Source organism: Maylandia zebra, unplaced genomic scaffold, assembly GCF_041146795.1.
Source record: "Maylandia zebra isolate NMK-2024a unplaced genomic scaffold, Mzebra_GT3a scaffold01, whole genome shotgun sequence".
Lineage (NCBI taxonomy): Eukaryota > Metazoa > Chordata > Actinopteri > Cichliformes > Cichlidae > Maylandia > Maylandia zebra.
Window position 1 is genome coordinate 517707 of NW_027490031.1, and position 17294 is coordinate 535000.

The 17294-nt window shown below is 39.8% G+C and overlaps 1 protein-coding gene across 1 annotated transcript in view; it reads left to right on the forward strand.

Moving 5' to 3' along the window:
* Positions 1-735: 735 nt before the first annotated feature.
* LOC112431256 (uncharacterized) overlaps positions 736-17294 on the forward strand; it is a 35418-nt gene continuing 18859 nt past the window's right edge. The window contains exons 1-2 of the mRNA XM_076880912.1: positions 736-882; positions 12253-12603. Coding sequence (XP_076737027.1) covers positions 846-882; positions 12253-12603 — 388 coding nt within the window. The 5' untranslated portion in view covers positions 736-845. The remainder of the gene's footprint in view (positions 883-12252; positions 12604-17294) is intronic.

Below are 17294 nucleotides of genomic sequence, written 5' to 3' on the forward strand. Positions count from 1 at the left end.
TATTGTCCATATTTTAAGGAAGTTTTCTTTACGAAAGGAAAATCTTTTATTGTTTCTTTAAGTTTCCCAAGAAGAATGATAAATGCTTTTTTATAATAAATTTGTTAGTACTTTCAGCTACATTTTTTATCTATCAATGTAAGTTTACTAATAAAACACCATATTTCTGTCCTTTTCTTAAGGATGTGGAATTGTACATACAATTAATATCAGACTCCACCAACAACAAGGCTATCAAAACAATACATATATGTGAATTTTTGTGTGTATTCATATATTTTTTTTTACCCCTGGTTTTGTGTGTTCATGTTCTGTTCTTTGTATCATCCATCTGTCTGTATGTTGTATACACATTGTGTGTTGAATAAAGTTAATTGAAAAGAAAAAAACAGGCGCTGCCATAAAAGCTTTAGAAGCGCAAGAAAATTTGACCATGGCTCACAAATGACGGCTCACGGCGGTTTTGCTTGCACCGTTGATACGATGCTTCTAATGTGTTGTTGTAAATTCTGTCTGGGAATGAATGGGAAATTATTGTTTATGTATTTCTTTTGGGTATTTTATTCTATAGTTTAGTACTTGGTTACAGTAAACTCAGAGAACACAAAGTATTGATCCTGTCACACTAGTATCAGTCTAATACCAATACTACTTTTGGTAGCGTTAGCCTCCCTCTACTAAACCCAGAATCACGTATATCTGCGACACACGGAGACTTCCTGTTAAAAAAGTAACCTTTGTGTGTGGGCGTGTTTGGAGCTGCAGGTGTGTCCAGGTGTGGGTTCGTTGGGTCAGCAGAGGATTTAACGGGACTTTGTGTCGGTTTGAGTTGTTTTTAAAGGAGGATGAAGACGCTGGTGGTGTTCCTGCTCCTCGTGAACGGTAAGAAAGTCTCTGTTTAACCTGCAGCAGCTCCGCAGACAGTCCTCTGTGAGCGGAAGTGCTACACTCAGGTGCAGCTCGCGCCTCTGATGTCATGGAAATTCACACAGTGTTGGAAATACAGATTTAATGATGAGGATTTAATAGTAAAAGTATGAGGGAAGGTTAGAAACAGACCAGACTAACAGACTGTGGACTTTGTAGTCACAGATTGGACTCTTCCGGTATGGCAGAGCTAGCTAACCATGCTAAAGTAGCCTCGTGTCTGCGCTGTTTCCGGTCTGAGCCGAGCTCATTCAGCCCTCTGAGCTCCGTTTCTCCGCACTAAACACAGCGCAGGTGTAGCTATTTCTCCATTGAAAAATTAGTCTTTGCTTTCACATTGTCCTCCTTATATTTTTCTGTAGATTATTTATTTTCCAAGATGTACAATATCACCCGATGTATCGAGGACTTGCTTAAAGAAAGCTTAGATTTGAAGCTTAGACCGGATTCAGTGTTTATGAAAATGCCTTTAAGTGTCCAGAGACAGACGGTCTCACTGTTAACGCCTATCTGTTCTTTTGGAAGGAACTAAGGACTTTTTATTTGGTGCATTGAACGAATCCATAGAAAATAAAACGTTAATGTCAAGTATGATCTAAGTGTCAATCATCCTGATCCCAAAATCTGGTAAAGATAAAATACTTTTTGACAAGTTAAAAGCGCTTACTTTTTAAAACACTGATTATAAAACCCTGTTGGGGGCTGAAAAAAGGCATCTTGAACATAATCCATCACACAGTCGGGATTTTTGAAGGGGAGATAAATTCATAATAATATCAGGCTGGTATTGACTCTCCTTGATTATTGTTAATTAATTTTACAAAGATGCTATATTATATTTTCATAAAGCCTTTGATTCTTTTTGACAAAAAGTGAAAATCTTGCAGTTCTTTGGATTTAGAGAGGAATTTATTAGTGTTATAGAGATGTTATATAATAGAATTCATAGTTTTATTTTGCTTGTACTTGGTACTGGTTCAAGATTTGAAGTTAAAAGAATTCATTGTAGTAGCTCACCACTGTTCATTACTGATGCAGAATTGCTATTTTGATCAAAAATAGTCAAATTGTAGGGCTAAATGTGATGCGTAAACAGATAATAATAGGTCAGCTGGCAGATCACATAACCTTCTTTTTGGTATGTGAAGATAAGATCCCGTTAGGCTTAAAAACTATTTGTCATGATTATTGGCAGATGAGAGGAGTGTGGGCTTAAATGCAGACTGAGTAACTGTGAATGGGTTTATTTACAGTGGAAGACAAAACACAAGCAAAGCATGGCAGGGAGCTAAACTGGGAGCAGCTACAAAATAATAAAACAAAGGAACAAAAAACCTGTGACTAGAAACCAGAGGCATTAAACATGAAAATCTCCATCGTGGGAAAATGTCTTTGAATTATGTATGTGATTTGTTTATCCTGTGGTATAATGGTGAACAAATCATAATTGTGGCACAAATTTAAGGACAGAATTATATTGAATAAATTTTGCTTGATATATAAAATAAAATGTTCTTGAAACCAAAAGAAATAGAAAAAACTTATAAAAGACTTGCATAAGATTTGGCTTACTTCATATAGTGAATCATATAGGGCTTACATGATTTACTCATGAAAGTGGCCACTTTCTCATTGCTTTCATATATTGTTTTAGTAAGTATCCAAAACATACAAGTTACAAGTAAAGGTTTTCCATATGAGAAGTCCCGAAAAACTGAATTTTGGAACACAAATTGAATTGTAGAACTGAAATTATCCGAGAGCTACATTTTTAAAGGATAAAATACAGTTTAAAGCAAATGAATTAATTTTCAAAATATAAAATTCAATTTCAATTTAGTGATGATCATTTTGAGACCAAAACTTTGAATTTCAAACTAGGCTAATTCAGATTTTAAAAAGCATTTATTCAAATTACAATTCAGATTCAATTTGAGCAATTCAAATTCAAATTTAACTTATTCAAATTCAGTTTCTGATGGCACAAAGTTCTGCCCATACTGTGCTACGTGATTGCTAGCAACATAGCTATGTTAGCATAATATTAGCACAGTGAAGCTGGAGGATGAACGCCAACCTTTTTCCACTCGATAAAAGATAAAGTGAGGGTTCATGATGGTTAGGAACAAATGTAATCGCATGGCAAGATGCTGTAAATGGACCAAACTTCAGTCAGGAGAACAACTGAGATAATCCATCCAGAATATGAGGTTAGTCATTCATATACTGCAACAACATGGGAATAGAGCAGCTGTGAGAGAATTCAACCGGTCAGGCCGGAGTCCTCAAGCACGTCAGACTGTTTCCAAACAACATTGTGATCTGCAGGGAGGCAGCTGCAAGACAGCAGAATACAAATGAAATAGTATCTGTTGTGACACAAAGATAGCAAAAGTTAAAGGGAAGATTTACAAAAAGTGATACTTACTATGATGGTTTGGAGACAATATCCGTGCACCCACCCCGGCCACCTCCTCCACTTTGTCTGGATTAACATCAAGGCATTCCCAGGCCAGTCACAAGATATAACCTCTCCAGCGTGTCCTGAGTCTGCCCCAGGGCCTCGCCCCAGTGGGTCATGCCCAACACACCTCACCCAGGAGGCACCCATTAGGCATCCTACACTGCAAAAACTCAAAATCTTACAAAGTATGTTTGTCTTATTTCTAGTCAAAATATCTCATTACACTTAAAATAAGACAAAAACAGCTACAAAGCAACATTTCAGTAAGCTATATGAACTTGTTTCAAGACAGTGAATCTTGAAACTATAGAAAAACTAGATAATTTTCACTTGTTTCATTGCAGATTTTTTTTCACTTAATACAAGATATTTTGACTTGAAATAAGTGAAAAATCTGCTGTTGTTTGTATTGACCTATATCGGCATACGAAATTATAAATTATATATTGGAAAATATAAATATCACATTACTTTGCACCTCTACCTCAAGGTCAAATTTTAAAAAATGTATTATCTTTAAAACTGCTTAGAATTCTACTGCCTTTGTTTTGTATTGGCAACATTAAGGGGATTAGACTAATGTATCTGAATTCTTAATTATACAAAATATTCAGCCCAGATGTGACAATCACTTCATGTACATGACTGATATTTTATTAGTAACGGCTAACTGCAAGTTTCAAATATGTTCTCTTTCGATTGGTTCATGTTAGCTGCCATGCTCATTTTAGTTCCAGGTCTGGTACAATTCTGGCTTTACAGTGTCTGGCAGAACATGTAAACTGAACATGTAGAGGTACAAAAAAAAAGTAAAACACAGGAGCTCAGTCACTCCTGCCAGATTAATTATCACTGTCTTTTGCATCACCAAACCTACTGTAAAGATGTTTGATCTCAAATAAGACTTCAAAATCGCCTCGGAATTTTAAGTTTATTTAAATAAAATTTAAAAATTAAATTGTACCCACCATAGTAGGGCTGGGACCATATTATACCGTTCACAGTAATACTGGTATAATGTTAGGCAATGATAAGAAATATATCTTTTATTCGAAGCAAGTATCACAGTTGTTACAAATTAGTAGAACTTATGCCTCCTTTTTCTCTAAACAAAAACAAAAACAAACAAACAAACAAAAAACCCCTCTATCCCCCGACTGCCAAAAATTTATATTTTCCCAAGATACGCAAGTAAAGGGTGCCAAATTAGTTCAAAGTCTTTCACATTTCCAATTCATGGTATATCTTATTTTTTCAAGGTGAAGAGTATTTGTAAGTTCTGCAAGCCACATCTTTAACACAGGAACCTCTTTGCCTTTCCAAAGCTGCAGGATCAATTTCTTTGCGATAATCAATGCATATGATATAAACCTTTTTTGAGAATGTTGTAAACTTTGTGTTCCTTGGAGATCCCAAAGATAATTACTGTTGGATTTGGCTCAATCTTGTTTTTAAGAATATTAGACAGGTAAGTAAAAATGTCACACCAAAAACCGTGAAGCCTTGGACAGAGTGCAAAACTATGTAACAGATTTCCATAATGTATCATACATTTTTCACAGAGGAGAGTAATCTGGGTACATTTTGTGAAGTCTTTCCCTTGAATAATGTAACCTATGTACAATTTTATACTGAATTAAACAGTGACGGAATTAATAAAAAGTGTATTTATATTACGTAACACCTCCTGCCAAAAGTCTTCTGATAGGGGGATCCCAAATTCCTTTTCCCACTCCTCTTTAATTGAGAAAGTTGAAGGTATACTAATCTCCTGTACTGAGTTATAGAATAATGAAATTCTCTGTTCGGACCCCCAGCTATCACTAAGGCATCTATCCAAGGTGTCAGACGACATGCTTTCAAACTGCGGCAGATGTGTGCGGATATAATTTCGTAGTTGAAGATATCTAAAAAAATGGCTGCGCGGTAGTCCAAATCTATCTATCTATTAATTGTTGAAATTACATTTGAATATGTCTTTTAATTTACGAATTCCCAATTCCTGCCACACGTTGAAGGCTCCGTCTGCACATGATGGAAGGAAAGAGGGGTTAGCTGTAACAGGCATACTCATTGATAATGGTTTCAGTTTAAAGTGCTTAACTATTTGTTTCCAAATTCGCAAAGTGGTATGGATCACTGGATTATAATTATAGTATGCATTTGTCAAGGGAGTAGGAGAAAGTAATATTCCACCAACACAGTAAAGAAGGCAGTCCTCCTGCTCCATCTGCAGACCATGGGGGAGTAACGCTGTATCATCCAGTAGAAGGGAAATTACAGGGAGTGCAGAATTATTAGGCAAATGAGTATTTTGTCCACATCATCCTCTTCATGCATGTTGTCTTACTCCAAGCTGTATAGACTCGAAAGCCTACTAACAATTAAGCATATTAGGTGATGTGCATCTCTGTAATGAGAAGGGGTGTGGTCTAATGACATTAACACCCTATATCAGGTGTGCATAATTATTAGGCAACTTCCTTTTCCTTTGGCAAAATGGGTCAAAAGAAGGACTTGACAGGCTCAGAAAAGTCAAAAATAGTGAGATATCTTGCAGAGGGATGCAGCAGTCTCAAAATTGCAAAGCTTCTGAAGCGTGATCATCGAACAATCAAGCGTTTCATTCAAAATAGTCAACAGGGTCGCAAGAAGCGTGTGGAAAAACCAAGGCGCAAAATAACTGCCCATGAACTGAGAAAAGTCAAGCGTGCAGCTGCCAAGATGCCACTTGCCACCAGTTTGGCCATATTTCAGAGCTGCAACATCACTGGAGTGCCCAAAAGCACAAGGTGTGCAATACTCAGAGACATGGCCAAGGTAAGAAAGGCTGAAAGACGACCACCACTGAACAAGACACACAAGCTGAAACGTCAAGACTGGGCCAAGAAATATCTCAAGACTGGTTTTTCTAAGGTTTTATGGACTGATGAAATGAGAGTGAGTCTTGATGGGCCAGATGGATGGGCCCGTGGCTGGATTGGTAAAGGGCAGAGAGCTCCAGTCCGACTCAGACGCCAGCAAGGTGGAGTACTGGTTTGGGCTGGTATCATCAAAGATGAGCTTGTGGGGCCTTTTCGGGTTGAGGATGGAGTCAAGCTCAACTTCCAGTCCTACTGCCAGTTTCTGGAAGACACCTTCAAGCAGTGGTACATCACACGCGTCCAAGTACTCCACAGCGTGGCTGGCAAGAAAGGGTATAAAAGAAGAAAAACTAATGACATGGCCTCCTTGTTCACCTGATCTGAACCCCATTGAGAACCTGTGGTCCATCATCAAATGTGAGATTTACAAGGAGGGAAAACAGTACACCTCTCTGAACAGTGTCTGGGAGGCTGTGGTTGCTGCTGCACGCAATGTTGATGGTGAACAGAACAAAACACTGACAGGATCCATGGATGGCAGGCTTTTGAGTGTCCTTGCAAAGAAAGGTGGCTATATTGGTCGCTGATTTGTTTTTGTTTTGTTTTTGAATGTCAGAAATGTATATTTGTGAATGTGGAGATGTTATATTGGTTTCACTGGTAAAAATAAATAATTGAAATGGGTATATATTTGTTTTTTGTTAAGTTGCCTAATAATTGTGCACAGTAATAGTCACCTGCACACACAGATATCCCCCTAAAATAGCTAAAACTAAAAGCAAACTAAAAACTACTTCCAAAAACATTCAGCTTTGATATTAATGAGTTTTTGGGTTCATTGAGAACATGGTTGTTGTTCAATAATAACATTATTCCTCAAAAATACAACTTGCCTAATAATTCTGCACTCCCTGTATTCTTAAATTTGATGCCCAGTAGTAATGCATAAAATTAGGTAGTGCAAGTCCACCAAGGGATCCGTGTTTACATAAATGTTCTTTTTTTTTTTATTCTATGTGTTTTGTAGTTCCATATAAACGGCATAATAATGGTATCCAGCTTTTTGAAGAAAGATTTGGACAGGAAAATTGGGATATTTTGGACCAAATACAGATATTGCGGGAGAAATACCATTCTTATTGAATTCACTCTTCCTATCAATGTCCTCCAAAACTGGATGTTGTTTTTTAACTTCTCCAGTGGAGGGAGAAAGTTTTCTTTCACTAAGGAACTATATTTTCTTGTTATTATGATGCCCAGATATGTAATTTTTTTCACAAGTTATTTTAAATGGAAGAGATGCAAGCCACACATTGCTTTCCACTTTTTCCCCAGTTGATCTTGTAACCAGCAAAGGTGCCAAATTTGTCAATAACGGAGAGGATTGCTGGGATGGAAGTTTGGGGTTTTGCTATGTATAGTAAAATGTCATCAGCATAGAGTGATATAGTATTAGAGGTATATACTGTGTCGTAGCCATGTCTATCAGGGTGTGTACGAATTGTCTGTGCCAGGGGTTCCAGAGCCAGAGCGAACAGGACTAAGAACACATGCCTGACGTGTCCCTCTGCTGAGCTTAAACTGAGTGGATAATGTTTGGTTTGTGAGGATTCTGGCTGTGGGATTCTTGTAGAGTAATTTAATCCAGGAAATAAAATCTTGTCTCAGTTGAAATTTCTCTATAACAGCAAAGAGATAGGGCCACTGCACATGATCAAATGCCTTTTCGGCATCTAAGCTAAGTACAAGGAGATCCTGTTGCACTTTGGAGAAGTAGATTATATTAAATAGACGCCTAAAATTATTAAAGGAGCTCCTATCTGGTATGAAGCCTGTTTGATCTGAGTGTACCAGTTTATCTATTACCATATTGAGTCTACTCGCTAGTATTTTAGCCAGGATTTTTTGATCCGAATTTAATAAAGAAATAGGTCTATATGATCCCACTTTCTCCAAGTCTTTACCTTTTTTTGGGAGTACTGTAATAATTGCTTCATTCAATGTTGGTGGTAGGGTGCCCACTTTGTATACATGATAGTACAATTTAAATAGATATGGAACAAGTTTAATCTTGAGCTGTTTATAAAATTCAATCCCTAACCCATCTGACCCATCTCTTACCATTTTTTTTTTTTTTTTTTTTTTTTTTTTTTTTTTAAATAAACCAATAGATTTGATAATTTCTTCAGTTGTAATCTTGGCATTCAAAATCTTGCGATCCACCTGATCTAACACAGGGAGGTCACACTTATCTAAAAAGTCCTGAATATCTTTAGGCCCTGCAGTGGAATGAGAAGTATAGAGAGATTCATAAAACTGTCTAAAGTTATCATTAATGTCTTTATGTGATGTAACCAGGTTTCCATTGTGTGATCTAATTTTGTGAATCATTCTGTCATTTTCTAACTTCTTTAGTTGTCTAGGTAACAACTTATGTGGCTTGTCCCCAAATTCGAAGTACTTCTGTCTTACAAAGGTGAACGCTGTATTAATGTTGCTGGTTAGTATTTGATTTAGTTTATATTTTAATGCACAGATAGTGTTGTACTTATCTAAGGAGGGAGCCCTTGCATTATTGGTGTCCAAATTGTGGATCATTTTTTCTAATTTTAACTGTTCTAATTTATTATTTTTATACCGTGAGGCCTGATATGATATTATGCACCATCTAATATAGGCTTTAAACGTTTCCCATAATATAACAGATGAGGTTTCGGCATTATCGTTTATATCGAAAAATAAAGAGGTCTGAGAGTTTATATACTGTTCAAATTTTAAATCGCTCAGTAGTTGTGGGTTAAATCTCCAATTCCTATATGCTTTGGTGAAGTTGTTAAGTGCGAAGGAGCAGGTGACAGGGCAATGATCAGAGATAATAATATTGTGATAGGTTACGTTACGAACAAGGGAGAGCATTTTTCCATCTACCAAAAAATAGTCAATCCTTGAATAAACGTTGTGTGCAGAAGAGTGGAAAGAATACTCTCTACCTGATGGATTTAAAATTCTCCAAACATCACAAATATTCATATTGTTCATATATGTTTTAATAAAGTTGCTACCTTTACACAATGTGTTTTATTTTTTTGGAGAGGGATTTATCTAAGTATGGGTCTAACACTAAATTAAAATCGCCACCAATTATTAAATTACCATTCGGTATGTCCGGAATTACACTGAAAACCTTTCTATAAAACTCTGGGTCATCATGGTTAGGTCCATAAATGTTCAGTAGAATAATCGGAATGGCGTGCAGCTTCCCGGTCACTAATACATATCTACCATTCTTATCAGCTAGTGGAGGTATGCCTGAACGGAGTACCTTTCTTAATTAATATAGCTACCCCTCTAGTTTTAGCAGAAAATGTTGAGTAATACACCTGATTAATCTACACTAGGGATGCAACGATACCAATTTTTTCAAACCGATATGATACCGATACTTGGATCTGAGTACTTGCCGATACAGAGTACAAAAACCGATACTTCTACCACACACACACACACACACACACACACACACACACACACACACACACACACACACACACACACACACACACACACATGCAATGAATTGGAAGACAGGTTTTATTATATTCCCTGCCGATAAAAAAATAAAATCTTAATAAAAATGACCACAAAAAAATTTCAAGTGAAAAATAAGCACTTCTGTTAAATTATTGCAGAGTCTCCACATTTAACAAAATATCACTGAACTATTGGCACTGTCTCGAGCTTTCAGAATAATAAATTAACACTTCTGTTTGGAATAAAATAAATACAAATTAGGTTTGAGAATAAAATAAACGTTTAAATTATTGCAGAGTGTCCATATTGTAAACAAACAAACAAAATAACAAAAGTATTTGGCATTGACGGACAAACTCCTCATCTGCCCGTGGATCATCAGTCCACTGTGCTGTTAAACCAAGGACTGACATCGCGCACACAGTGTTTGTCTTTACCTCTTCAGACAGTTTTGGCACCATTATCTCCCTGATGTATGGGCGGTTGGGAATTTCGTATCGCAGCTCGAGTATGCTGAGAAGACGGTGCTATCCTATGTTTTCCACGGCCAGCATTGGCTGGTCATCCAGAGCGATAAAATGAGTCGGACCCTCTGTTATTTAAACTGCCCGTGGATTTTCTCTTGACATTTTTCATCGCTTTTCCAAAACCTGAGTTAAAGTTGGCTGTTCCGGTCCACACTGCTGACATTTTGTTTAGCCTAGCTACAGCAGCCTCCAGTTTCTCTTTTTTATCTGGAGCCGGCAGTCTCTCTCGTCTAACCCTGTGCCTGTTTAGCGTGGGATGTTCCCCTAGTGGCCAATCTAAAGAACTACAACAGAAATGACAAGCCACCATCTGATTAATGAAATAAGTTGGTATCGGTTCATGGTATCGGTTAACTTTTATGAGTATGAGTACACACACATTTTACAGTATCGGCCCCGATACCAGTATCGGTATCGGTGCATCCCTAATCTACACCTAAGTTTATTATGAGCAGCATTTTTCAGATGAGTTTCTTGTAAAAAGATAATATCTGCTTTAAGAGATTTCAAGTGTGATAACACTTTGCCTCTCTTAACAGGTTCATTTACACCTTTAACATTCCATGTACAAAAGGTCAGGTCCACATTATTTTCATTTCCATTTCCATTGTCTTGCATTTGAATAAATTAAGGCGGCTTAATTCTGGTACTCTCCATACTTATGCGGTCAAGATGTGGGCCCCAACCCTCACCCCCCACCACCCTCCCCATGTGTAACCAAAACAAAACAAACTCGTAAGCAATGCATCCCCGCCCATACAGTCCCAACTGAAAATAAAAAAACAATAAAAACAAATCTGAAGGGATGCGGTAACAAAAACTAAGCTTACCAAAATACTTTATCTCAAAACTTCCTCTATCCATTGTAGCTCCATAACAAGTTATAGTCTCTTTACATCAAAGTAAATAGATGTCACTGGGCCAGAGGCTGAGCTTTAGTTTTTCTACTTTATGTCGTCCCTTTTAAGATCCAAATTTTTCTTGTGCGTAGCGGTGGGCTTCATTGGGACCCGTAAATACCAACTCCATACCGTTGTATGTCACCCTGAGTTTGGCAGGGTATAGAAGTCCATATTTAACTCCAGATTGGTCTCGAAGCAGATTCCTTACTGGAGTAAACGCTGCACGTCGTTTTACCACTGCCTGAGGTAGGTCGCGGAAAATCTGAACACGAATGTCACCAAGCTTCAATTTCTTTCTGATAGAAACTTTTTGTAGTATTTCTTCCATGGTGTGGTAGTAATGTATCCTCGCGAAGTGTCGTGGCGGGGCGTCATCTTCTGGAGTTGCTCGCAGGGCTCTGTGTGCTCGGTCCAGCAACGGAATTTCATCCAGGTCCAATAGATCTCATAACAGCTTTGCCACAAAATCACTGACACGCTGACCATTCTCTCTGCCTTCAGGTACCCCGGCTATCCTTACATTGTTCCTCTTTGAATGCCCTTCCAGATCATTTCCACTGGAAATGCCTTTTGGTTAAACTGTCAGCAAGGAATTTGCATTTGCACTGTTAAATTTTTATAAAGCTTTTAATGCACATAAAAAAATGCTGCTCGTTTAAGTGAAAATATATTGATTGGTTTTTGGTTTTTTGCACTAATAAAGTTGTTGAGTTGTAAAGTATTTTGACTCGTGTCAACTCGCAAATTTTCAATTATATATCGCAATAAATATTTTTTGGCCATATTGCCCTGCCCTACCTACACCATAGGTACCTATTTCTCTCTGTTAAACAAGCCAATTAAAGATTTTTTTTTTTTTTTTTTTTTTTTTTTTTTTTAAATCCTCAGTCTCATTGATTAAATTTAGATTTCATCGACAGATTAGATGTAAAAAGTTCTCTCACTGGTCCCTAAAGATGGCCTGCAGTTCACCATGTGGACACTGACACAAACTCAAAGCATGCAGTTAATCTGTTCTTTTTTGTGTGTGTGCTCAGTTTCCCAGCATGCCCTGGCTGAGGTGGTGGAAGTCTATAAGGAGGCAACGTCAGTCCTGGTGCCCTGTCAGTATTTGGGTATTATTCCTGAGAAAACCCCCACAGTGATGTGGACTCGTAATGATCTCGATCCTAAATGTGTTCACTTACGAGTAGAAGGAGGAGATGATCTCAGAAAGCAAAACCTGCATTTCAGCGGGCGCACATCGATGACATCTGATGCACTGGACACTGGAGACTTCAGTCTGATTCTGAGAAAACCAGAACTGAGCGACAGCGGCCACTACACCTGCTCCATGACTGATGGAAGAGAAGAACTGGTACAGAGAAATGTACAGCTAAAGGTCAAAGGTCAGAAAGTAACTGTAATTAGTACAAAAAAAAAGGAAAAATGTTCATAATATCTAAAAAGGGATGTTGTCAGGGCTCTGTGTGCGGGCAGGCGGAGATGTGGATCCGAATGCAGGACTCTGAGACGAAATGTAACTGAAAACCACAGTTTTTATTGCTGGCAAGAAACAAAAACAGAAACCAAACCATGAAACGAAACGAGAACACACAGGCAGGATCTGAGGGTACGATGCGACACTGAGACAGAGAAACACAGGGCTAATAGACACAGGGAGGTAATCAGGGAATGGGCAACAGGAAGGAGACACAGCTGGGAGAAATTGGACTAATGAGACAGGAGGAGCAAAGCGGACTGGACAGGGAGAGATGGACTAGACACTGAACTAAACCTGCAATAAACATGAGAACACAAAACCTAAGAACTAATCCCTAAACAAGAATAACTAAAACATAGATTCATAATCATCATCACCACCAACAAAAGCACCACAAGAGAATAAGAAAACAATCCATAATGCAAAAACACACCAAAACATAACAACTAAAAACACTGGGTCAAACTGACCCAGAACCGTGACAGATGTATTATGAGCTTCAAAATGATTATTTTTTTTTTTTTTCCAAATTCTGGTTGTGCTTACTCACCTCAAATCAATATTATGTAGTACACGGCGCACAGAAATCTGTCCAAAAATGTTTTAGTACGACTTTGGTAAGCTATAAAGGTGCACTGCTTGATGGATTGTCGGAGCATTACGGCTGCCGTAGTCAGGAGCCTTGCGGAGTAATCTGTGTCCAAAACTCCATCTTCTTCATGTCCCAAAGTCAAACGAACACTGCGACATCACTGAGAGATAAAAACTGTTGAAATTCTTTCATTTTTAATAAAATGATCAGCGTTGCTGCTTTACCAGGTGTAACAACTAAGTTTAACATCCAGGCATCCGTGAAAACAGAATTTATTAAATTCAATGGAGTTAGAAGTTAGCAGGAAGTTAGCTCACTAGTTTCCACCTAAACATGATATGCCATGTTCTGACTGAGAGATTTCTGAAGAAATTTAAAGCGTACAGCTCTGCTATCACTTCTAACGTAAATGAAGACAGAAAACTAAACAGCAGTGACGTTTGCAGGGTTACTGAAGTCGGACTAGCTGGTATATAATGATGTGCTATGTGATTGCTAGCAAAACAGCTATATTAGCATAACATTAGCACAGTGAAGTTGAAGGATGAACTCTAACTTTTTTCCACTCGATAAAAGTTAACGTGAGGGTTTCTGATGGTTAGGACAAATGCAAATGTTGTAATTGGACCAAACTTCAGTCAGGAGAACAACTGAGATAATCCATCCACAATATGAGGTTAGTCTTTACTATATTGCAACAACATGGGAATAGTATGTATGTATGTGTGTGTGTGTGTGTGTATATATATATATATATATATATATATATATATATATATATATATATATATATATATATATAATACCGTATTTTCACGACCATAAGGCGCACTGTACTAAAAGGCGCAGTCTCAGTTATGTGTGCCATTACTGTATTTAACACACACATAAGGCGCACTGGATCATAGGGCGCATACAAGTACCGTATGCGTATTTAAAAATAAAGCGGGAGCAAACCTGAGTTCGGTACCTTACTCACATTTTTATTACCAGTAATCGTCATCATCAACAACACACAAACATACAAGTGTGCGTATTTAAAAATAAAGCAGGAGCAAAACAAAGTTTGGTACTCACATTTTTATCATCAATCAAACCCATCGAAGTCCTCATCCTCTGTGTCTGAATTGAACAGCTGCGCTAAATCTCCATCAAACATGCCAGGTTCACTGTCTTCACTGTCAGAGTCACTTTCCGTGCCGTGCGGCTCCTCGGAAATGATGCCGGCTTTTGCGAAAGCTCGAACAACAGTGCCAGCAGACATGTTAGCCCAAGCATCTACAATCCATTCGCAAATTGTGGCGTAACTCGCCCGGCGCTGCCTTCCACTCTTAGTGAAACTGTGGTCTCCACCGGTCATCCATCGCTCCCAGGCCGCTCGCAGCCTTACTTTGAACGGGCGGTTCACACCGATGCCCAGCGGTTGGAGTTCCTTTGTCAGGCCTCCCAGAATGACAGCAAGCTCACAGTTAATTTGTTTCACTAGTTTTTTCACATCGGCTGTGAGATGGGCACGCATAGAGTCACAGATTAAGAGCGATGGTGATGCGTGGAAAAAACCACCTGGTCTCCTTACATACACCTCCCTCAGCCACTCTTTCATCATTTCCTCATCCATCCAGCCCTTTTCATTTGCCTTAATGATGATTTCTGCTGGAAACTTCTCTTTAGGCAAAGTCTTTCTCTTAAAAATCACCATAGGCGGCAGTTTCTGTCCATTAGCATGGCAGCCAAGCACAACAGTAAAAGAAGACTTTTCGTGCCCCATTGTGCGTATCGCTACCGTGCTGGTCCCCTTCTTCTCCACAGTGTGACTCACCGGGATGTCAAAAGTGAGCGGGACCTCGTCCATGTTTGTGATGTGGCTGGGCTGGATGTTTTTGTCGCCGATGTGTTTGCTGCAGTAGGAGCAGAAGATGGCCAGCTTTTCCTTATAATCCGCTGGAAGTTGCTGCGCTACCGTAGTCCTGGTCCGGATGGAGAAATGGCACAGTTTCATAAAAAGTGAAAGTGAAACTGCTTTTAGCCGAATGGTGACCGTCGAAACGCTTCTCCCGCTCGTTCTTTGCTCGATGATCCACCGCTCGAGTCTTTCCTCCAACTCGGGCCACCTCGCCTTATGTCCGCGGAAACTCAGCTGCATTTTCTTGACCTGCCGGAGCTTGTTTTCTAGCTTCCTCCATTTGCGAACCATCGATTCATTAATCTTAAATTCTCTCGCCGCTGCTCGATTTCCATGTTCCTCCGCGTAGCTGATGGCCTTCAGTTTAAACTGTGCTTCATAAGCGTGTCTCTTTGCCATTTTCAGGGTTGCGCCCACACTTCACCCTTTAGCGTTCTCATGGTGTTCTCTACTACGTCCTCCTTACAACACACAGGGCGCACTGCGCTATAGGGCGCGCCGTACTGTTTGAAGAAAATCTAAGACTTTTAAGTGCGCCTTATGGTCGTGAAAATACGGTACACACACACACACACACACACACACACACACACACACACACACAAACACCCAGCACGCCCCTGCGGGCGGTTTATCCTTCAAGCTCGGGTCCTCTACCAGAGGCCTGGGAGCTTGAGGGTCCTGCGCAGTATCTTAGCTGTTCCCAGGACTGCGCTCTTCTGGACAGAGATCTCCGATGTTATTCCCGGGATCTGCTGGAGCCACTCGCCTAGCTAGGGAGTCACCGCACCTAGTGCTCCGATTACAATGGGGACCACCATTACCTTCACCCTCCACATCCTCTCGAGCTCTTCTCTGAGCCCTTGGTATTTCTCCAGCTTCTCGTGTTCCTTCTTCCTGATATTGCTGTCATTCGGAACCGCTACATCGATCACTACGGCCGTCTTCTTCTGTTTGTCTGCCACCACTATGTCCGGTTGGTTAACCACCACCATTTTGTCCGTCTGTATCTGGAAGTCCCACAGGATCTTAGCTCGGTCATTCTCCACCACCCTTGGGGGCATCTCCCATTTTGACCTCGGGACTTCCAGGTTATACTCGGCACAGATGTTCCTGTACACTATGCCGGCCACTTGGTTATGGCGTTCCATGTATGCCTTGCCTGCTAGCATCTTGCACCCTGCTGTTATGTGCTGGATTGTCTCAGGAACATCTTTACACAGCCTGCACCTGGGGTCTTGCCTGGTGTGATAGACCCCAGCCTCTATGGCTCTTGTACTCAGAGCTTGTTCTTGTGCTGCCATGATTAGTGCCTCTGTGCTGTCTTTCGGTCCAGCTTTGTCCAGCCACTGGTAGGATTTCTGGATATCAGCCACCTCCTCTATCTGCCGGTGGTACATACCGTGCAGGGGCCTGTCCTTCCATGATGGTTCCTCGTCTCCCTCCTCTTTCTTGGGTTTCTGCTGCCTGAGGTATTCACTGAGCACTTGGTAAGTTGGGGCCATCTTCCCAATGTATTCTTGGATGTTCGTTGTCTCATCCTGGACTGTGGTGCTGACACTCACCAGTCCCCGGCCCCCTTCCTTCCGCTTAGCGTACAGCCTCAGGGTGCTGGACTTGGGGTGAAACCCTCCATGCATGGTAAGCAGCTTTCTTGTCTTTATGTCAGTGGCTTCTATCTCCTCCTTTGGCCAGCCTATTACCCCAACAGGGGTAAAGTCCGAATAGGATGACGGACCTATGGGGATATATATATATATATATATATATATATATATATATATATATTTTTTAAATTTATTTTAGGGGTGCAACGATATTCGTATCGATATTGAACCGTTCGATACAGTGCTTTCGGTACGCATATGTATCGAACAATACAAAATTTGTAATTTATTTTATCAACTTTCCTTCTGACGATGCTGTCTGTGTTGAGCGCTCAGTGAATCTGCGTTCGACTACTCCGCCTAGGCTGCACTGTCGAGCGCAGATCCACTGAGCGCTCAACACAGACAGCATAGTCAGAAGGAAGAGCGCAGGGCAAGCTAGCGAGACAGAAGTTAAGCTCTCCTTGCAACATGGACCTCCCCCACCCTCATTC